Here is a 22,725-nt window from a genome sequence, read left to right as displayed (position 1 = left end):
AAATAAAAATATTAAAAAAAGCAGACAATGCTATAAAAGACAACAGGGATAAGATAGACTATATATTGGATATTAATTTAGTTAATGCTTATTTATATGTATGATTCTGATATTGTGGCTATACAAAAAATATTGTTTTGTAAGAGCTAGAAGCTGAAATCTTTAGGTTTAAATTATTATTATGCCTACAAACTATTTTCAAATAGTTTTATAAAAACTGGCAATTATAAGGAAGAAGGGAGGAAAAAGAAGAGAGTGTTGGGAACCACCCTTCCTGGTTTCAAGAGCTGGATCCCTGCCCCATGTCTAAGGCTGAGTGAGCAACCTTCTGACCATAAGCCACTAAGGAGACAAAGCTTATCTCCCTAATAGGAGTGCCACTTCTGCTCCTTTTTTTTCATAACTGGCCCCCAATGCTTGATCAGTCAGCCAATGACTGGTAAGATTCCCCAAAAGGGGGATAACCTAAGACAGGCATGATCACATGGAGGCCCTAGGGAAGGACTTGAGGGGCCATAGAGAAAGGGCTTGATGGACCCTCACCCCTTGGCTTTGACAAAGCCTGAATCCTCAGTCTGTCTGCAAGAAGTCTCTAAGAATTCCTTGGCTATCTGCCTCCTCTGTCTGACTTAAGCCTGAAACAATGACAGAGCGCGGTGCAACCCTGTGCTGGAAAGGGCAGCTCCCCCAGTGATCAGGTCTGGGAAAGGATATGTAAAATCCTGTGAAGCCTGCTTTGCTAAAATGCTCTTAGTTAAATGATAAAGGCCCAAGCAGGAAATGAGTTTGTTTTCCAAAGTTTTGTAGCCTTTTAGCTGATAGACCCTGACTCAGAAGAAGCCCTAATAGTCTTTATATGCTATCTACTGTTTGATCCTTACTGCCTGACAATGATTAATAAGCTGTACCTGTATTCCTGTGCAGATTAAACCCAATAAAAGCCTGTATAGGCAAGGGCTCATGTGCTCTCCCCTTGATAGGGTGGCCAAGCCGCTCTGAGGTGCTCCCTGCGTGAGGGAGTAGACATGCGGTCCTTTTTCCTCCACAGGACTAGGTAGTTTGTGTGAATTTGTCTCGTATCTCATCCATGATACTGCAGGCACCACAAGCTGGTGCATGCATCAAGAGAGAGATGCAATAAGAGAGAGACAGAGAGAGATGAGGGTAGCAAAAATGTACAAATGTTATAAAATGTTAACATTTTATAACATTTTAAATGGAGAAGGTAGGTGAAAAGTATAAGAGGCTTATTTTAGTGTCTTTTTTCAACTTTTCTGTTCATTTGAATGATTTAAAATAAAAACTTTGCTGAAAAAAGATAGTGCTTTGCATAGGTTTTAACATGCAGCAAGTGCTCAAAACTCTTCCACTATGCTCCAACAAATCCGTGTGCATGTGCATGTGCATGTCCTCTTACACACACATGGCTAAGGACTAATTGGCCAAACAACTGTCAAATAGCAAAATCATCAAATTCAAATATTCACTCCATGATAGCATATTCATTTCCAGTATTTTTATTAATAATGTTGAATTAATATTCATGAGTGATTTTAGTGTGTCAAATGTTATACAGTCATAAAAATTATTGCTTATTATTATAATTACTGCACCCTAAGAAACAAAAGTCAAGGTTCCAGGGGATAATGTAAGAGAAATAGGCCCTGGCTGGTGTGGCTAAGTGGATTGAATGCCAGCCTGTGAACCAAAGGGTTGCTAGTTTGATTCCCAGTCAGGGCACATGTGAGCCAGATCCACAGTAAGGGGTGTGCAAGAGGCAACCTCAAATTGGTGTTTCCCTCCCTCTCTTTCTCCCATCCTTTCCCTGTAAGATTAAAATCCTTTTAAAAAGTGATAGAAATAATAAATAATAGCTGCCACATACTGTGTATATAATGCCAGACATTTCTTGTATGGATTACATTGGTTATTTCATATGAACCTCACAACACCTTTAAAAATAAGTTCTATTATTAATAATGGTATAGGAAACTAAGTGAATTAATAAAGGGGGATGAATGCAAGAATAAGCAAATAAATGAGAAAAAAACACAGTGAAGCCACCCTCCCATCTTGGCCCTGAATCTTTTCTTCTCATCCATGTGGTTGGAATAAACTGGCTATGTAGAAGGGATTGTGAGAGAATTTCCTTTAACTGCCTATTAAAAATTTTAGTAATTCAGAAGTGACAATGCTTTAATTTCAGGATAATGCTACATATTTATGACTTAGTAGTTTTATTTAATGGTTTAATTTACAGGATGTTATGCCACCTGCTAGCCTAGAGAGACCAGCTTTGCCTTAGAGACCAGCCTTCTGGAATCACTGTGTGGACAACATAAAGTATTAAACAGAAAAAAAAAAAACATTTTATTGCTTGGTTGGTTATTTTGTTTTATTTATGTTATTTCCTTTTTTTCTTTTTTTTTTGTTGTTGTTTTTCAATTACAGTTGTACCTATTATCCCTCCATTACTCTCCTCTGCCCCACCCACCTCCATCTCCCATCGATTTCTACCCCCATCGTTTTTGTCCATGGGTCCTTTATACATGTTCTTTGATGACCCTTCCCCTTCGTTCCTCTAAGCTGTTATCATTGTTCTTTATTTGAAAAAATGTCCTCTGGAAAATACATCATTCAAGGAAAATAAAGTGACCCTCTGAAACATAAGTGAAAATACAATTGTTCTTCCACCTGAGTAAATTGCTAGTGAGCCACAGCACATGTCACTCATGTGTGGATCCTAACCAGGGAAGGACACTTTTCTACTGAGACATAGCCTTTGGGTTCCTCCCCAGATGAGTTGAACCTGTAGCCCATTAAGACAGTGGATGTGTTTCCAGAGGAGGGAGGGGAAAGACAAAAAGAAGAATGGCCTACAATTTCTTTACCACCTGCCCCACATCAGTCACTCTACCACTGTTGAAATGTTAACTCATGTAATTGACTACATGGCAATAATAAAAGCTATTATTATCATCTTCTACTTCCACAGAAAGAAAGTGAGATACAGCAGTCAAGGGCCTTCCTTGTGGTGTCACAGATAACAATTATAATAATATTAATTATAATAATTTGGAAGATATAATAAGTGCAGGCATTATTTTAAGACTGTTCATTAATTCATTTGAGCTTGTATATCCTCACAACTGTGCCCTTCAAAAACTGTAACCCACACATACAGAGCGTGGAATTTGCACAGATAAAAGATGAAGTGGGAGATATCTATGTTTGTATAAGATAACCCTGGCTGCTGTATGGAGGCTGAATCAGTGGGGAATGAGTGGGGAAGGCTAAAGACTTGGGTGCCTTGTTGTGGACCACTCTGCCTGGTTCTAGGAATTGTAACTCTCTACCCCCTATGGCTAAGGGCCGGTGATGATCTTTGGAATGCCAGCAGGAGGAGACAAAGCTTGTCTCTGGCCAAATGTTGCCTCAGTTTCATCCCTGCCCCCAAAGCATGGTTGGAAGCCCTTTCAGATTGGTAAGACCTTTCAGAAGAGGGGCAAACTAGACCAGACACGATCACCTGGGAGGCCATCAAGGAAGGACTCGGAGGGCTGCAACAAAGAGCAATGGACTCTCGCCCCTTGGCTTTGAGATAGCCAGAGTCCCCATGACCTCTTGGAGAAGCACTTCCTGCCTCTAATCCCATTAAGCCTGAATACCTGATGGGGAGGGGTGCAGCTCCTTGCCTTGCTAGAGCATGTCCTGGGGAAAAATCTGGTATCACAAAGACTTCCTGATAAACCTGTGAAATCTGCTCTGCTAAGAGTGCTTTCATTCATATGTTGAGGGTTTGAGCAGGAAACCCTAAAACTCTGTTCCTGACAGACTCTGACTCAGACTAAGCCCTCAGATTTCTTTGCAATGTTATCTATTGTTTGATCCTTACTGCCCTGTATTCCTGTGTATTACAACCCAATAAAAGCTCCTGGAGGAAGGGTCTGAACGCCTTTTCCCCACAAGCTAGCCACTGCTCAAGGCCTTTTTCCTCTGGGAAAATGATCACCTCTCATCCCCAAGCAGATCACAATAAGACTCAGTCATGTTTACTCTAATCCATGGTGGACAGGGTGACTTGCGAGGAAAGTTGCCCCTACAGTGCTTTTTACTACAAGGACATAAAACTGTACATTCTGTAGAGTTGGAAGACCATATCTTAATCATTCCTATATCTTCAGTGCCTCACTAATGCCTGGCCCAGCAGAGAACCATTACACATTGATTCATAGTAATAGAAGAATAATTGCTTCCATGCTTTAGGGACCCTTGAAAAGGCTTTAGATCTGATGGCTATAAGAAAATCTTATTTTTACAACTCATTAGCCTCATCAATACATTTGGAAAACAAAAATTATCCCAGCTGCTTCACACTGGTGAATCTCCAACTAGACTAGTACCCAGTAGGTAGATAGTGATAGAGAAAAGCCCCTTTTCTGCTAGTCTAAGAATGCCCCATAGGAGAGTCTAACTTCCGCATTCCGATTCTGGAACCTGCTTCTGCCACACAGCCAAAGAGGGCCACGACACCTCAGATATCCCCAAATAAGGAAATAGACATAACTTCCGCATTCCGCTTCTGTAACTTACTTTGCCACGTAGACAGGAAGGTTCTGCAGGCTATATAAACCCCAAGAACCCTTTGTTCAGAGCTCAGAATTTGGAGATCACTCTCCTCTGGGCCCATGCACGTAATAAAGATTGTGTCCCTGAACCCTTGGTGTCTAGTCGCTTCATTTTTCTGTAACATTAGCACAATTTTATGAACTCTGTAATCAAGTGACAATTTTCTGGCCAGATTCCTTGTGCAATAAAGGCTATCCAATTTATAATTTATGAAAATTGAAGTCTTCATCCCAGTGTGAAAGAGTTTGTCAAGCAATGAAAATAAATACTTTCTTTTGGTGTGTATATGTGTGTGCATGCATATGTGTGTGTGTTGAGAGAAATATTCATGGTAGAAATTATCAGGGAGATGTCAACAGAAAGTACAAGACACTATTTCATTACAGATGAACATGACATCAACAACCCAATTTTTTTTTTTTGGTGTAAAATACAGCTTTCAAAATTAATTAAAAAGCTCAGTGAGAGATATATGTCTATAAGTTGTCCTGTCTTATATCATAGGTGACTCTTATTTTCTCTACACTGCCTTATCCTTGTACAGCCCATTTGTAAACTGTAAACTCACTGAAAGTGATCCAACTCTGGGAAGCAAGGCTGACCACTGTTAGACCTAACTGGATGGACATACTTATTTCTATCAGTAGTTCAGATTGCAACCTATTATCTGCAATCACCCTGCAGTATCATGTGCAGGAATATTAGAAAGATTTCAAGTATGGTTTCTCTATCTACTCCATTATACATTCTTTGATGAGTTTTAGTGAAAACTGAGCTTGCTGCTATAGGAGTGAGAAATGGAGCACCATAATAGGGAGAGTATTAAGATATGCAGACTTGTAAGGTAGTTTCATTATGAGCTGTTTGAAAGTGGAAAACTAGTTTTGCTTTAGAAATTTGATTAAGCATTCCTTGCAAACCCCTTACAATCCCTGATGCTTTCTGTACAGGTGTGGATGCATTAAATTGGCATTGTATTCATCAAAATAAGAAATGTGTGTTTTTGTTAGTGGTTCCAGACAAACAATTTTGCATACTAGTATGCATTTGTAATTTATAGAGGAAAGACAGTGTGTCACTGTGAAACATTTGTTAACATGTTGCCAAGATGTCTTGACATTAAAAATGGTGTAATATAAATTGAATAGAATAAGTATAAATGTCAAATTCTAAGGAAATTCTTGTTAAGGTGACTCACCCTTCTAACTGTACTTTATTGATAACAGAAACTTCCCCTGAGAAATGCTCCCTCCAGGCTCCTAGAGCCTCGGAAATTTCATGACTATATAGATATCATCTACACAGAGATAGTAGTGAGTTGGAGAGAAGGCACAATTAATTATTACACCATAATATTGGGTTACCCTACTTTATAACTATCTACTTTTGGGGGCTAGGAACTTTCCTATATTGTAATTCTCACATTAACGTTGAAAGGTAGCCATCTTTATCAACTATGTTTTACTAATAAAGAAACCAAAATTCAGAAATGCTGAATGACTTGTCCAAGGTCATATAGTCAGCTAGAAAGTGCCAGCAATGGGATTTGAAATCCAATGTGATTACAAAATGCCTATATATAAGAATGGGTAGCAATGAAAGATCTTGAGGGTAATAAAGAGCAGTTGAGCACTTTTACTCTTGCATTTGCAGAAGAGGTTGCAAGGAGTAGTAATGACTGAATCTAGATTATGATTAGACATTGAGGCAGAATCCATAGCACCAAATTATTGGGTTAATGGGTCAGAGCCTTAGTCTAAGACAATTTATGAGAAGGAAAGAGAAGAAAAGGAGAAAGGTAAAAATAAATATTTAATTTGGCTGTGATTTCCCATAGTTTTGTTTACACTAGGACTCCCGAGAGTTTCTGTGAGATAGATCCAGAGATTCTTCAAATCCTGTGTCTCACTTTTTATTGAAGAGCTCAGAGTTTCCATCAGGGGGCACACAAATAAACACTGCTTGTTATAAGGCAGTGTTATTAGTGCCATGGTGGACATGTACAGAAAATGAAAGGAAAGAGTGGAGAAGCACCAAGACTGCTCAAACTCCAAGGTTATAATGCAGGGTTGTGCAGAAAAACAGAGCCAACAGGGTGCAAATGTATTTATAAATTTATGTCTACCTTTCTTGTCCCTCTCACTCTGCCTCTCTGTCTCTCTGTCTCTCTCTCTCACTGATTATGGAGGCTTGGTAAGCTTAAACTCTATAGGATAGGCCAACAGGTTGCAGACTCAGAAAAGAGTTGCAGTTCAAATCCGAAGGGCATCTGCTAGTAGAATTTCTTCTTTCTTGGAAGAGGTCAGTCTTTGTTCTGTTAAGGCCTTGAACTAACACCCTCATGGAAACATTAATGATGATGTTTGACCGAATATCTGGGCACTGCGTTTCAGCCTAGCTGAAATATAAAATTAATCATTTCACCAAGGAAAGCAGAAAACAACTGAGAAGTTCCATTCTCCTGTCCGAACAATGCAACCTTACAGTATGGGTACTTCAGGCACTCACTCATGTAACTATTATTTACTGTACTCTTCCCTTCCTTCACTCCTATCTTTTTTCTTTGCACTGATCCTAGTGCCCAGAATTCCATCACTTCCTGGGGGCATGTAATGCACCCTGCAACCCCATATCATATTCATTTCCACCCAGACACACAATTCAAAGTCCTCACTGAATTCCTTGTTGTATTAAACGCCCCCATTTGTATGTGCTCAATTAGACTGACATCGCCAAGAATGACCATGAATTTTACATTATTGGAGAAAAGTACCCACACCCAGTCAGGGCATTTTTAGCATCAGGAAATGGCACAGAACCCAGGTGTCCCTTTTAACAAAACATGACTTTTTAGTATGTCAAAGTTCATCCTAGTTGTCTACTTGCCTTCCTATTATTCATCAGTTTAGTGACATTGACTCTTTGAGTCAGTCAGTTCTCTAAGTCAGTGTGTGTTTTTTGTATCCATTCTAATCTCGCTCTCATTTTAACCTACAAAGGGAGGTATTTTCTGCTTCAGGTTAGAGTCTATTGATTAACTCCATGATTTATATATTTCCAAGGTTTTTAATTTTTCCTCACCACCATATTTGAACTTTGTTTTATTTTTATTTTTATTTTTATTTAATTCTTGTTAAAGTACAGTTTTCTGTCCTATATTCCCAGCCCTGGTCCCGCCAGTACTCACCACCTCCCTCCCATTTCCACCCACCACATTAGTTATTGTCCATGTGCCCTTTATACTTGTTCATATAAGTCAATCCCCTGTTCCCCTATGATTCTCTACCCTCTCTCCTCTGGAACCTGTGAGCCTGTTCCGTATTTAAGTGTCATTGGTCATATTTTGCTTGCTTGCTTGTTTTGCTGTTTAGATTCCTGTTAAGGGTGATATCATATGGTATTTGCCATTCACCACCTGGCTTATTTCACTCACCATAATGCTTTTCAGTTCCACCCATGATGTTGCAAAGGGTAGGCTCTCCTTCTTCCTTTCTGCAGCATAGAATTCCATTGTGTAAATCTACCATAGATTTTTGATCCAGTCATTTACCAATGGGAATCTAGGTTGCTTCCAAATCTTGGCTATCATAAATTGTGCTGCTATGAACATCGGGGTCCATAGGTTCTTTTGGATTGGTGTTTCAGGGTTCTTAGGATATATTCCTAATAGTGGAATTGCTGGGTCAAAAGGCACGTTCATTTTTAGTTTTCTGAGAAAATTCCATACTGTTTTCCATAGTGGTTGTACCAGTCTGCAATCCCACCAACAGTGAACTAGGATCCCCCTTTCCCCACAACCTCTCCAGCACTTGAGGTTTGTTTTTTTTTTTGTTTGTTTGTTTATAATGGCCATTCTGACTGGTGTAAAGTGGTATCTCATTGTGGTTTTAATTTGCATCTCTCTGATAGCTACTGATATCGAGCATCTTTTTATGTGCCTCTGGATCCTCTGTATGTCCTCCTTGGAGAAGTGTCTGTTCAAGTCCTTTGCCCATTTTTCAATTGGGTTACTCATTGTCTTTTAGTGGAGTCACGTGAGTTCTTTGTATATTTTGGAGATTAAACCTTTATCTGAGGTATCATTGGCAAATATGTTTTCCTAAACAGTTGCTTCTCTTTTTATCTTGATACTGTTTTTCTTAGCCATGCAGGACCATTTAATTTTGATAAGGTCCCAATTGGTTATTCTTTCCTTTATGTCCCTTGACCTAGGGGACATATCAGTAAAAATCTTGCTGTGTGGAATATCTGAGATTTTCTTGCCAATGTTCTCCTCTAGGGCTTTAATGGTTTTACAGCTTATACTTAAGTCTTTTATCCACCTTAAATTTATTTTGGTGTATGGTGTAAGTTGGTGCTCAAGTTTCATTTTTTTGCATCTAGCTGTCTAGTTCTCCCAACACCACTTGTTGAAAATGCCATCTTTACTCCATTTTATGTTACTGCCTCCTTTGTCAAATATTAATTGACTGTGGAGAGTTTGGTTTATTTCTGGGCTCTCTGTTCTATTCCATTGGTTTATGTGCCTGTTTTTATGCCAGTACCAGGCTGTTTTGATTACAGTGGCCTTATAATACAGTTTGGTATCAGGTATTGTAATCCTCCTACTTTGTTTTTTTTTTTTTTTCTCAAAATTGCAGCTGCTATTCTGGGTCTTTTATGGTTCCATATAAATTTTTGAAGTGTTTGTTCCATGTCTGTGAAATATGCTGATGGTATTTTAATAGGTATTGCATTGAATCTGTAAATTCCTTTGGGTAGCATGGACATTTTGATGAAGTTAATTCTTCCAATCCATGAACATGATATATGTTTCCATTTGTTTGTGTCATCCTTGATTTCTTTCTTCAGAGTTGTGTAGCTTTCTACATACAGTTATTTAACTTCCTTGGTTAGGTTTATTCTCAGATATTTTATTTTTGTTCTTGCTATATCGAATGAGATTTTTTCTTGATTTCTGCTTCTGCTGTTTTGTTAAGGGTATACAAAAATGCCTTTGATTTCTGCATATTGACTTTGTATCCCACTGTTTTGCCAAATTCATTTATTAGTTCCAGCAGTTTTTTGGTAGAGGCTTTAGGGTTTTCCATGTACACTATCATGTTATCTGCATACAATGTCAGTTGTGTTTCCTCCTTTCTGATTTGGATGCCTTTTATTTCTTTTTCTTTTCTGATTGCTGTGGCTAGAACTTCTAATACTATATTGAATAGAAGTGGTGAAAATGGGCAATCTTGTCTTGTTCCTGATCTTAGTGGAAGAGATTTTAGTTTTTGCCCATTGAGTATGATGTTGGCTGTAGGTCTTTCATATATGGCCTTTATTATATTGAGGAATGCTCCCTCTATTCCCATTTTTCTGAGTACCTTTATCATAAATGGGTGTTGAACCTTATCAAAAGCTTTATTTGTGTCTATTGATATGATCATGTAGTTTTTGTCTTTGCTTTTGTTCATGTGGTGTATTACATTTACTGATTTACAAATATTGAACTATCCTTGCATTCCTAGGACGAATCCCACTTGGTCATGAAGTATGATCTTTTTGATATATTGTTGAGTGTGATTTTCCAATATTTTATTGAGGATTTTAGCGTCTATGTTCATCATAGATATTGGCCTGAAGTTTTCTTTCTTTGTTGTGTCTCTATCTGGCTTTGGAATTAGGATGATGCTGGCTTCATAAAAAGAGTTTCCCTCCTTTTGGACTTTTTTGGAATAGTCCGTGAAGTATAGGTATTAGCTCTTTCTTAAAAGGTTTGTAGAATTCTCCTTTGAAACCATCTGTTCCAGGGCTTTTGTGTGATGGGAGTTTTTTTGATTACTGCTTCAATTTCATCTGCTCTTATTAGCCTGTTCAGTTTTTCTGCTTCTTTTTCACTGAGTTTTGGAAAATTACATTTTTCTAGAAATTTGCCCATTTCACTTAAGTTTTCAAATTTCTTGGCATACAGTTCTTCATAGTAATTTCTTACAATTCCTTCTATTTCTGTAGTATTACTTGTACTTTCTCCTCTTTCATTTCTGATTGTGTTTATTTGGGTCCTCTCTCTGCTTTTCTTGATAAGCCTACTTAAAGTTTTGTCTATTTGGTTTATCTTTTAAAAAAACAACTCCTGGATTCAATGATCCTTAGAATTGTGCTTTTAGTCTCTAGGTCATTTAATTTCTCTCTGACCTTGCTTATTTTCTTCCTTTTACTTGCTCTGGGCAGTCTTTGTAGTTGTTCCTCGAGTTCTTACAGGCTTCGCGTTAGGTTGTCTGTTTCAAATGTTTCTATCTTCTTTAGGTAGCCTGTATTGCTATGAACTTCCCTCTCAGGACTGCCTTCACTGTGTCCCATAAGTTTTGGGTTGTTGGGAGTTCATTTTCATTTGTTTCCAGAAGCTTTCTGATTTCTTCCCTAATTTCAATCTTGACCCATTCATTGTTTAATAGCAAACCATTTAGTCTCCATGATTTTTGGTGTTTGGGGTTTTTTTCCTGTGGGGTTTGGTTCCAGTTTCAGTACCTTGTAATCAGAGAAAATGCTTGATATAATTTCCATTTTCCTGAATTTGTTGAGACTCGTTTTGTGTCCTATCATGTGGTCTATCTTTGAAAACGTTCTATGTGCATTTGAAAAGAAAGTGTATTTAGCTTTTTTGGGATGGAGGGCTCTATATATATATATCAGTTAGGTCCATTTCATCTAGGGTGTCATTTAATGCTGCAATATCTTTGTTGATATTTTGTTTGGAAGATTTGTCCATTTTTGACAGTGGGGTGTTAAAATCTTCTGCTATAATTGTGTTGCTGTCAATATCTTTCTTGAAGTCCTCTAGGATTTTCTTTACATATTTGGGTGCTCCTATGTTGGATGTGTATATATTTACGATGTTAATGTCTTCTTGCTGGATTCTTCCCTTGAGTATTATGAAGTGACCTTTTGGATCTCTCTTTATGGCCCTTTTTTTGAAGTCTATTTTGTCTGATATGAGAATTGCTACCCCGTTTTTTTTTTTCTTGTCCATTTGCTTGGAAATTTTTTTTCCATTCTTTCACTTTTAGTGTGTGATGGTCCTTTGACCTGAGGTGGGTCTCTTGTAGGCAGCATATGTGTGGGTCATGCTCTCTTATCCATTCAGCTATTCTATGTCTTTTAATTGGTGCATTTTATACATTTACGTTTAAGGTTATTATTGAAAGGTACTTATTCATTGCCATTTATGTACCTGTATTCCTCTCCATCTCTCTCTTTTCCTTCCTTTCCTAAAGCAGCCATTTTAGTAATTCTTATAGAGCTGGTTTGGTGGAGGCATATTCTTTTAGACTTCTTTTTTCTTGGAAGCTCTTTATTTGGCCTTCTATCTTGATTGAGAGCCTTGCTGGTTAAAGTAGCCTTGGTTGTAGGCCTCTGTTTCTCATTACTTGGAATATTTCCTGCCATTCTCTTCTTGCTTGGAATGTTTCCATTGAGAAGTCAGTAGTCAACCTTATTGGGACTCTCTTGTATATTACTTCCCTTTTATCCCTTGCTGCCTTTAGGATTCTCTCTTTGTCTTGGAGTTTTGCCATTTTAATAATGGTGTGTCTTGCAGTAGGCCTCTTTTGGTTCCACCTGATTGGGACTTTCTGTGATTCCTGGATCCGTGTGACTTTATCACTCCTCAACTCAGGAAAGTTTTCCATTATTACTCTTTCAAGTAGGTTTTCTATCCCTTCTTCTTCTTCCTCTTCTTCTGGTATTCCTACTATTCAGATATTATTACGTTTCATGTTGTCTTACATTTCTCTTAAATTCTCCTCATTTTTTCTGATGCTCTTTTCCATTATTTGGTCTGTCTGGGAGATTCTTTCTATCCTGTCTTCTATTTCACTTATGAGATCTTCCGCCATATTGATTCTATTATTCATGCCTTCTACTCTGTTCTTCCCTTCAGAAATTGTATTCTTCATTTCCTCTTGCCCTTTACTGATGGTTTCTATTTCCTTTTTCTTGTTGGTGTAGTTTGCAGAGAGTTCACTGTAGCTCCCCTGTAGTTTCTGATAGCTCATTGTAAGCTCTTTGAATTTCCTGATAACCAGGGCTTTGAATTCAATATCTGATTGTTGACTTGCCTCTATTTCCTCTAACATTCTTTCTGAGACCTCATCCTTTTCTTTCATTTTGGGATTGTTTCTTTGTCTTCCCATTGTTTTTGTTGCTCTTCTTTTGGCCTCAGCTTCTTAAATTGATCTGTTCTGGTTCCCTGGGTTTATGGTGTGAAGTTCTGTAGTAGGATGCCAGGGAAATTCAGTGGTGCAGTCTCCTGCAGGTATCTTGGTGTTCTCAGATTCCACCTACTCCTCTTGTTGGTTTCCAGCTGGTCCAACCTTTTCTTCTGGTCTCACTAGCTGCAGCAGCCTGAGGGGCTATCAGTGTGGCCTTTCTCTTGTCTTGGTGAATTTATCTGGTCTTCCCAGTGTCCTCCCAAGGTCTAGACTGGTGCAGCTCTCTTGCCCCTCACTGAGAGCAGGTTTCTCCCCAGACTTCCCAGCCCTGGCCTGTTGTGAGGGCGCGTGCTCCTAGGCAGACTTTCCTGGTCTCTCAGGTTTGGGCGCGGACCTTTCCCAGTGTTGTAGCTGAACACACAGAGTAATTCACAATTCTTCCAAGCCCACGACCTTGGCCTGATTCCCAGGTTTTTCAGTTTACGCCAGGCTGTGTAGAGAGGGAGCTGGTCACTGGCTCTCTTCCTGAGGCCTTGCTATTAGGCCGAGACTCCCAGGTTCTATAGCAGACCCAGCTCAGGCCAGATGCTACAGGGAACACATGGGCAACTCTCAGTTCTCCCAAGCCGGCAGCCGTAGCCTGACTCCATGGGTTATCAGAGCTCTCTAGTTTGCTTTCCAATATCCACTCCTCTCTCTGACACTACAGGCAAACCAATCTCTCCTTGTGTTTTTCAGTCTGCGCCCTGCTGGATAGGGATGGTTTCAGTGACTAGTTCTCTCCCAGGGTTGTTGTTGCCCACCTTCAGCTCTCTGAGACCAGGATCGCCCATCCAGGGCCCTGGCGTGGCCCGGCAGAGGGCCTGCAGCCACTGCGCTGTTCCCTCATACCTTGTTGATCTGTAGACATCTCCTCTCCTCAACCTCTGTTCATTCAGTGTCCGCTACAGTTTCTGGAGTCCTGCCTTCCTATTTGCTGAGTCCCTGTTGGGTATCCGCTGCACTCCTTTGCAGATCAGCCCAGTTTTTCTCCTGTGCATGGAGGGAAGCAAAATTGTTTGTCCTACTCTGCCACCATCTTCCTGCATTCTTCCGTCTTTGATCTTTAATTGGGTTCTAATTATTTTTCCATAGACTTCTTTGGATAGTTCATTAAACAGTCTAACATGGATATCTTTCCATTTTTCACACCTGGTGCACTTTTCAAGTTTTTCATCCTTTTCTGTGTCCAAGAAGACTGATTGAAAGCATTACATCAATAAATGCGCTTGCCTTCTGAGTTCAAGCAGTGTTCTGTCAATGGAGATGTAGAAAGGATACTGGAAAGAGCCAAGAGAGATTGAGGTCATTCTCTAAGCTCTTTGCTGGCTGTTTCCATACAGGAGTAACCAGCTTCTCCACACACCACCATCCTTCCTGCTCTGGAAATGCTCCCTGCCCTTGCTTCTGTGAGTCTGATAATGAAAACAGTCCCTCTCTTGCTAGTCTGTAGTATGGTCCTCTTCCCATTATTTCTTCTTGTATGTTCACACCTTTATAAATAGTCCCACATGTGAGCAAGCCATCTGGCATATCCACTGTCCTCAAGATAGGGGAACAGTGCTAAAGTCCATGCATGATATGAGGATAGTGTCTTGTTGTTGGAGCTCAGAAATTTCAACAGTAAATATTCCTGCATAATCAAACTTCTTTATAATAGCCCTGGTTGGTGTAGCTTAGTGGATTGAGCATGGGCCTGTGAAGCAAAGGGTCACAGGTTCGATTCCCAGTCAGGGTACATGCCTGGGTTGTAGGCCAGGTCCTCAGTAGGGGACACATGTTAATGTTTCTCTCCCTCTCTTTCTCCTTCTCATCCCCTCTGTCTAAAAATAAGTAAATAAATAAAATATTTACAAAAAATATTTATAATAAAATCATCCTTTTTTTTTGCTCCTGGAATTGAGAAGGCAGATTTCCTTGTCGGGAAACTAGGGTTCATACTGTGAACCTTCAACAGTTTCTGCTTGCACCTTCTTAGGACAGTTTGACTATTTTTTTTTCTATTCAGTCACCCTCATGAGTTTTTCAGTGTTCTAAACTAATGACACAACTTTGTGACTTTGGTGACTCCCACAAATGTGCAGGTATAAGAGACCATGTGACTTTGTTTTTGACATTTGGTTTCTCTTCCTAAAAACATCTTTCTGTGACTCTTTTCCTGAAAGCTGCCTCACTGTACAGGTCTTAGACATGCCTGGGTTAAGCCCTGTCTGAATTCCCCCAGCACACACTACACACACCTGACATACCCTATCATTGGCCTTACACTTTAATTGCTGCTGTATCTCCCCCATGATTAGCCAGTGATGCAGACTGTTACTGAAATGATACTGTTATGGCTTGGATTTTGTTCCTCTGAATATGTATCTGTAAAGTCCTAACCCCCAGTACCTGTGAATGAAACCTTAAATTGAAATAGATTCTTTGTAAATGTGATCAAATAAAGATGAAATTGTACTCCATTAAGATGGACCCTAATCTAATATGACCAATATTCTTATAAGAAAAGAAGAAAAAGGCACACAGTCACATGATAGGAGATGATCACATGTGAACTATGTCACAAGTAAGCAGGTGAAAGCCTCTGGGAGGTAGGAATTTAAGTGCTGCTGCTACAAATGTAGGAAAGCCCAGAGTTTCCATAAAACCCCAGAAGCTAGGAAGAGGCAAGAAATGTTCAGAGGGAACATAGCCCTGCAGACTCCTTGATTTTTTTAAATTGTATTTATTGGGATGACATTGGTTAATAAAATTATATAGGTTTCAAGTGAACAATTCTATAATGTATCATCTATATATTATATTATGTGTTCACTACCCCAAATCAAGTCCCCTTTCATCCCTATTTACCCCCCTCCCCCTTTACCCTCTTCTACCTGCCCAACCTGTTTCCCTCTGGTAATAATCCCAGGTGAAGAAATTAAGCAAAACCAAAGACAAAGGAAAACCTCATATACACTGACAACAAGGTTCCTTGAATTTGGACTTCTAGTCTCCAGAGCTGTGAAACAATGTACTTCTGTTTTTCCATCTGTTTTTTTTTTTTAAGCCAGTGAAATTGTAGAATTTTATTATAGAAACCTGGAGAGGCTAATGCAGATACAATTTTATAATAGCAAAAATTAGCAGTTCTCATAGTGCCTGGAATGAGCACATTTATATTGAGTTGAAATGAATGATAAATTATTTAGATGTTAAAAGTAGGCCAAATGTGTACTCCTACAGAATTCTTGTTTTCCTCATTCATAACTACAGTCAATCTTCCATCCAAACACTGAGCCTCCCCTCTCTCCCACTGACTAGTCCCTTAGTAAAGTAATTTAATCTTGAGTACAGCACATTGTCAAAATTTGTAGAGGCCTAGAGTTAGTCCACTTTATCGATACTCCCCTAAATTGACCTTCTTTCCCCATGCACAGATCATGTTGGCTTATATCCAAAGAGACAGTTGCTTCTGGAACTTTTAAGAATTTTATCTCTTGTGGTAGGTAAGATGCACAGAGTTACATCTCCAGGAGAAGTAAGGTGTCACCTTGCCTACAGAAATGAAGAGCTAATGTTCCCCAAGGGTACATTTTAAAGAGAGATACTTTTTTTTTATTCAAATTTACTGTATCCACAACTAAAAACATCCTTCTTCACCCTCATGACAGCTATTTGCAAATATCTGCAGACTTCTTACGAGAAATTTCCCCTTTTCTGGTGAACTTCACATAATCTTTCAAGTAATTCTAAACACAGATGGCACCCAGCTTGTGCAGGTAGAGGAAGATAACCCAGACATCTGCCTGCCGAGGCTATTTATACTATCCAGTAGATGCTACTGAGAAATGCAGACAACAGCAACGTGGTGTTTTCACAAATGGGAGTTAAACACAGATCAAGTCTTCCCTTTTTCTTTTTCTTTCCCTCCCTCTCATTCCTGAACATTTCTTATCGCACTTTTGCTAGTGTCATAAGTCACTCATATTTAAGACCATTTAATATTTTCAAATAGAAAAACATGGACTAGATTATCACTATATTAATGTACTAAAATATTTACCAATTAAACTGATAATTATATAATTCAGTTTATTTAGAAGTTTGTTCTAGGAAAACAAAACCTGAATATTTTGCAACTACAGGTGACCAAAAACCACATTTAAAAGAAATGCCCAATCATATATAATGAAGACCATCAACTCTGCAACACAAATCTGGGGTCCTGACTTCTTCAGGACCACATCAGCAAAACAATTAGAGTTATATGTAAGTAAACATTAATCTTTAGCCACTCCTGGACAACATATTAACATAAATCTTAAGAGAAGTCTTTCCAAAAATGAACAGAGAGTCTATGTAAATAAGACCTTTATATTAATTATATCCTCTGTGTCACTGAACTTACATTATTTTGGAGTGTTTAAAAATTTAAGCCATATTTAATGTACATATTTTAATTTCAGTGTATACTTTAATAATATAAGTGTTAGTGTGGGTAGTTAAATAGTAATAAAGGGCTCAAATGTAGTCAGACATTATTAAGCATAATAAAGCATAGTAAAGTACAGAAATTATTTAATCTGGAAGCCACAACTTCACAAACCCCAGGGGATCATGTCATTGACCTGCAAAGGGGATTAACACCTCCATCCTCTGTATGGGGAGGAAGGACAAGCTTTTCAATCTTCCTGTTCACTGGCACAGACTTTCAGGCAAAATAAGCACACATGGCAATTGGAGCCAAGATGGCAATCACAGAAGGCTATCAGTCCAGCCTGGGAAAAGGATCGGATTGGATAAGAGGCATAGCACCTGGAAGATCTAGGAAATAAACTGGTTAGGGGTGGACTCATCAGAAACCCACAAAAGCTTGGGAAGTTGATTGGTTAGTTTGAAGAAATGCCTGATCCTCCCCAAGCCTGAGATAATATACCATATTATTTGGACTATACGTTGCCCTTTCTCCTCAAAATTGGGAGGAAAAGGGGGGGGGGTGCATGTTATAGTCCAAATGTAGCTTTACTTTTACGTTGGCAAAATATTATGTTATGTATGTTATTAAATATTGTACCTCATTTTTTGCTTCAAAAATTTTTTCTATTTTCCTTCACTAAAACTTACGTGTGTCTTATGGTCCAAAAAATAGTAGTCCCAGATAACGAAGAGCTCTTTCTCTCTCTTTCTCTTCACTAGTAACACATGCTCACCTAGTGTGCTTATTCATTTCACAGCAGCCATGTGGATCTAGTAGCCACCTGAAGCTTGCGGCAGACTACACAGACCCCAAAATACTAAGTTTTAATATGGCACAGGATCTCTGGATATTGACCCTATTTCTGGCCCTGATAGAAACAAAATTGGACTTTTTTCAAAGCAGGACAGACAGAGATGGGACATTGAGAACTCAAAGGCAGCTTTCTGTTTCCACACAAATAAATCGTATCACACCACGACCTTCCATGTCTGGATCTCTCAAAATGTTTTCCTTGCAATCCTGTGAAAGAACATGATTTCCACCAGCAAGATAAGGACAAGTCTATGCTAGTCTATTAAATTAATAATTTTAAAATATATATCGAAAACCACACATTCATAGAAAAAACACATATAAATTCACAAAAAAAGTAGAAAATTCTAACAATAAAGTAACAATTGGAGATCTCTGATTGTGATTTATGGGTGACTTTAACATTTTATTTATACTTTTTCCTTAATTTTAATAATTAATACTTATTTATTTTATAACAAAAAGCATTGTTTAAAGCAAAACAGAAGCAATATAAAGAATCTAATTAATGTTTAGTGATATAGATTATTACTAATATAGAAGCTTCTGTTTATTTCCCAACTCTTCACTATTAGTTCCAGTATTTATTACCTTAAGCAAGTCATGAAATTCTCATACTCTTTTAACTTCTATGTTAGGTAGAGAGGAAAATATCTACCTCAGATTTGTTTTTAGGATTCAAAAAGAATGATATTTGTCAACCCTCAGTTCGGTTCTCAAAGTTGGTAAGCACTGATCATTCATCAGCAGGCACTGATATCTCTTTTGCCTTATTCTGAAGCCAAATCACTGCCTTGGTTTTTGGTAAAGTGTGGATCAGGGACAATTTTCATCAGAATCACTTGGAGAGCTCAGTAAAGTACATATACTAAATTAGAATTTTGAGGGTTGGGACGTCTACATTTTTAGCAAGAACCTGCAGAGATCTATATACTAATTACATTTTGAAATAACCAAGATCCACTGAGAACTCCACCTAGTACTTGACTAGATTGTTGAACACTGTATGTTACCATAACCATTAAAATAAAACAGCAACAATTTCTAATTTATATTATAAAATTGTTGAGAATAGCTAGCATATATAGATTTCACAGGTGAAGGATTATGAAAATGCAATAAAATAGCATTCAATTCCATGTAACTACATGAAATTGAATGTTAGTTTTTTTGGCAGAAAACTAGTATTTTTCTGTCAAAAAAATGTGGCCCTTTGTATTCAGATGGGTGAATTGCTAAGCCTCATTAGTCATCATTTTTGCTAAGGTTTGCCTGCATGACTACCTGTGATATTGCATGCTATTTCTCATGCAATTTTCTGCATGCAACCAATTTTATTGCTTCATGAATGGCAGTGGCTGTGTCTTATTACTCTGCATAGACTCAGCTCCCAGGACAGTGTCTGGTTCTTTCTCCCAGGATAGAAAGAACTCCATAAAGAGGGTTCCCTTGTTGAAAAGAAGCCTGGGGTTGGAGAACTCAATTCAAGAGTCCCCTACTTTTCTTCTGCTTCACCACATGATTCTGCTGGCTTCTCACAAAGTTAGTGCTTGACTCAAAATATACTAAAAAATGTGGATGTGCCAATTAACAACATTCACAGTAGAGAAAATACTCACAAAACTATTTTATTAAACTATTATGTCACATTTTGGTTTGTGGAGCTATTTTTTCAAAATAAATAATTTAGTGATCATATGCTATCTCTAAACTCATGTAATAATTGACTTTGACTAGGATCTTCTGCACTTTAGAATGAAGCAGCAAGATAAACAAAATTGCCAGGAAAAAAACAAATATAGCTCACTTTTTTATTACTAGGCATCTACTGAACAGTTAGTCTGACTAGTTGCTCCAATATACATGAATTTGTCTAATCCTTGCAACTCCAAGAGGTAGAAACTACTATTCCTATTTCACTGATGAACAACTGCAGTTCCAAGAGAATGTGGGATACACAGTCCTCAGGATCAGACATAAATCAAGCTTTTTCACTTCCTGAGTCAAGGTTTCTTATGATTTGAGTTTTGATTTTTGTCTAGTGATTTTCATTCACTTTCAGTTTTTGATTTTTGAGAGAGAAAAATGTCCTTGACAAGTTCTACAAAAAATGCTTGATAATTAATTCTTGGTTGTAGTAGAACATCAAGATGGTTAACAAGTTTTCTTCACTCATGAAAATAACCTAGAAGCTAATTCAATTATTTATTAAAATACCATTTCCCCCCAGAACTTGGCTTTTTATTTACAAGACTGTCCCTTTGCTGTGGATCATCACACAACTAGACAGAGTGTGAGTGGGAATTCTTCATTCTCACCTGTGATATTGCAGTACACTTGGAGAGGTCCCAGCGGCCCGCTGCCATCCGGGTCGATGTAGAAGAAACCAGCCGTGTTCCCTTGGTGCCTATACACCTCACAGGATCGTTCATAGAGGGCTGAGAAGATATAAAGGCAGCAGGGACTTAGCATGGCTCTGTATATTCCTTAGATAAATCAGTGACTGCTTTTTATATTGATTATCAATGTTGACTTCTTTCTCTTCTCCTATAACCTTGGCTTTACCCTCAAGTATTAGCAAACCAGCATCCCAATACTTAATGGACTCACATTCTCCATTCTGTAACAGCCATTCTTCTAACCAGCTCACAGGTCTCATCCTTCATAAGGTCTCCCCTTACCTCTGCTAAGTCCCTTCTCTATTCTGAAACTGACCATATATGGCTGTGACTTTTAACTAATAAAGTAAAATGGGGATTTCATATTTATAAATGTCTAGAGCTTAGCACAATAGCTAACATATAGTAGGTGCCCAATCAAGATTAGTTGAATTAAGTATTTACTAAATTCTTAAAATATGTCAACAATGTGGTTGCCACCAGACAACAGGACATAAAGCAGGTAATCAGCGTGGGACTTATGAGCTCACACAAAGGTCTTTATGTGTTCAGAGAAAGGCAGACACAGATACCCTGAGATAGGGTACCTTGACCAATTTGCAGACATAAGAAATAAAGAAATCTCATTACACCACCATGAATGAATCCAGTGGGGTGTAAAGGAAACAACTACTCTCTCATACATGACAATTCAGGGTGTTGCCTGAAGCTTTTGACAAATGGTATATTTCAGAGAAGCACATACACACCCAATTGTGTCATCTTCTCATGCTTAAAACACTTCAGTGCCTCCCAACAACTTTACAGGCAGAGGACCAGCTCCTCACCTTATCCAACATGTCCCTTTGACAAATCATCCCAGGAAAATGAAGCTACAGTTTGTCATGATCAAGTATGAGGGTTGTATCAAATAATTCATCACCAATAAAGTTATAAATATCAAGATTGCTAATGCTTTTATAAACTAGAGTGAATTCAAGACTATCCTTGTACTCACAGACTTTTCTTGCAGCCATATACATTTACTAATGTAGGAGGTATGTTGGAGAGTTATAGTAGCACCCTACATATTGACCATAATATATAACCTATTTCTCTTTTCTCAAACCTGATAATACAGCTGGGTGTGTCATATATGTGGAAGTCACGTCAATGCATGGCGCCTCTCTCCAGCCACTCCTACACACCCAGGAAAACAACCATGTGAAAGGGCTGATGCTGTCCCACCCAGGCAGCATTTTGGGGGTTACATAGTGGTTAAGAAGTTGAGCCCTTGGGTCAAATTCATTTTGCCTCATAAGGCTATGACTTACTACCTATGCATAAGCTAAGTCCCCCCCCTGCTATGAAATCACTAAACTAATTCATTCTATCTTCATCTCTTGGTATTCATATCTTACTCATGAATTCAAGTCCTCTCTTTGAATGTGGACTGGACTTACAGATGTCCTTCTAACAGAACATGAGAAAAGTGATATATATCATTGCTAAGTCTTGATTATAAAAAGACAGTGGCTCCCACCTTGGGTAATCCTGGTTACCCACCCTGGGAGCAGTCAATGAGACATGTCATGGGAATGAGCTCTGAAGCAGAGCTCCACCATTAAACACTGAAATGATCACAACCTTGACTGATATCTTAACTGCAGCCCTATGAGAAACCCAACCAGAAGCACTCAGGTTCTGTAAACCTATAAAGGGGTGATATCTATTGTTTTCAGATGCTACATTTTGCTGTTTCATTATGCAGGAATAGATAACTAATAATTCCCAAAACACTAATTTTTTCATGTGGATATAATTATAAAAAGACCTACTTCATGCAATTGTAGTAAGGATTTGAAGAGATAATTCACATACAGTACTTAGCATAGTGCTTGGCACATATGAATTTCTTGATAAATATGAACTATTATTGTTATAATTATTATTATTATTGCTATTGTTACTGTATCATTTCATGCAATGTTGCCTCTTCCTTTTTGTCAGTTTTTAGTCTACTTGACTTTTTTTAGTGATTTATTTTAGTGATAGTAAGCCTTGTGATTTTTAAATCATGAATCACAAGACTCTTATGAAAAACTAATAGGTCCTACCTTCCCTCTGTGCAGAGATGTTGGATTTTAATTCTTAGTTCATTGGGGTTATTTTTAGTTTTTGGCTATTTTGGTTGTACCATTTTCAAATTCTGTAG

At 38.3% G+C, this 22,725-nt stretch overlaps 1 protein-coding gene across 1 annotated transcript in view; it reads right to left on the bottom strand.

Moving 5' to 3' along the window:
- CNTNAP5 (contactin associated protein family member 5) overlaps positions 1–22,725 on the bottom strand; it is a 519,494-nt gene that overhangs the window by 14,084 nt on the left and 482,685 nt on the right. The window contains exon 12 of the mRNA XM_037060827.1: positions 20,451–20,570. Within this exon, the coding sequence (XP_036916722.1) occupies positions 20,451–20,570 (120 nt within the window). The remainder of the gene's footprint in view (positions 1–20,450; positions 20,571–22,725) is intronic.

Source organism: Sturnira hondurensis, unplaced genomic scaffold, assembly GCF_014824575.4.
Source record: "Sturnira hondurensis isolate 20B ecotype Veracruz unplaced genomic scaffold, ASM1482457v3 Scaffold0012541, whole genome shotgun sequence".
In the NCBI taxonomy this organism is placed as follows: domain Eukaryota; kingdom Metazoa; phylum Chordata; class Mammalia; order Chiroptera; family Phyllostomidae; genus Sturnira; species Sturnira hondurensis.
The sequence above is the reverse complement of the archived record's forward strand: the minus strand, read 5'-3'. Positions and strand labels throughout refer to the sequence as shown.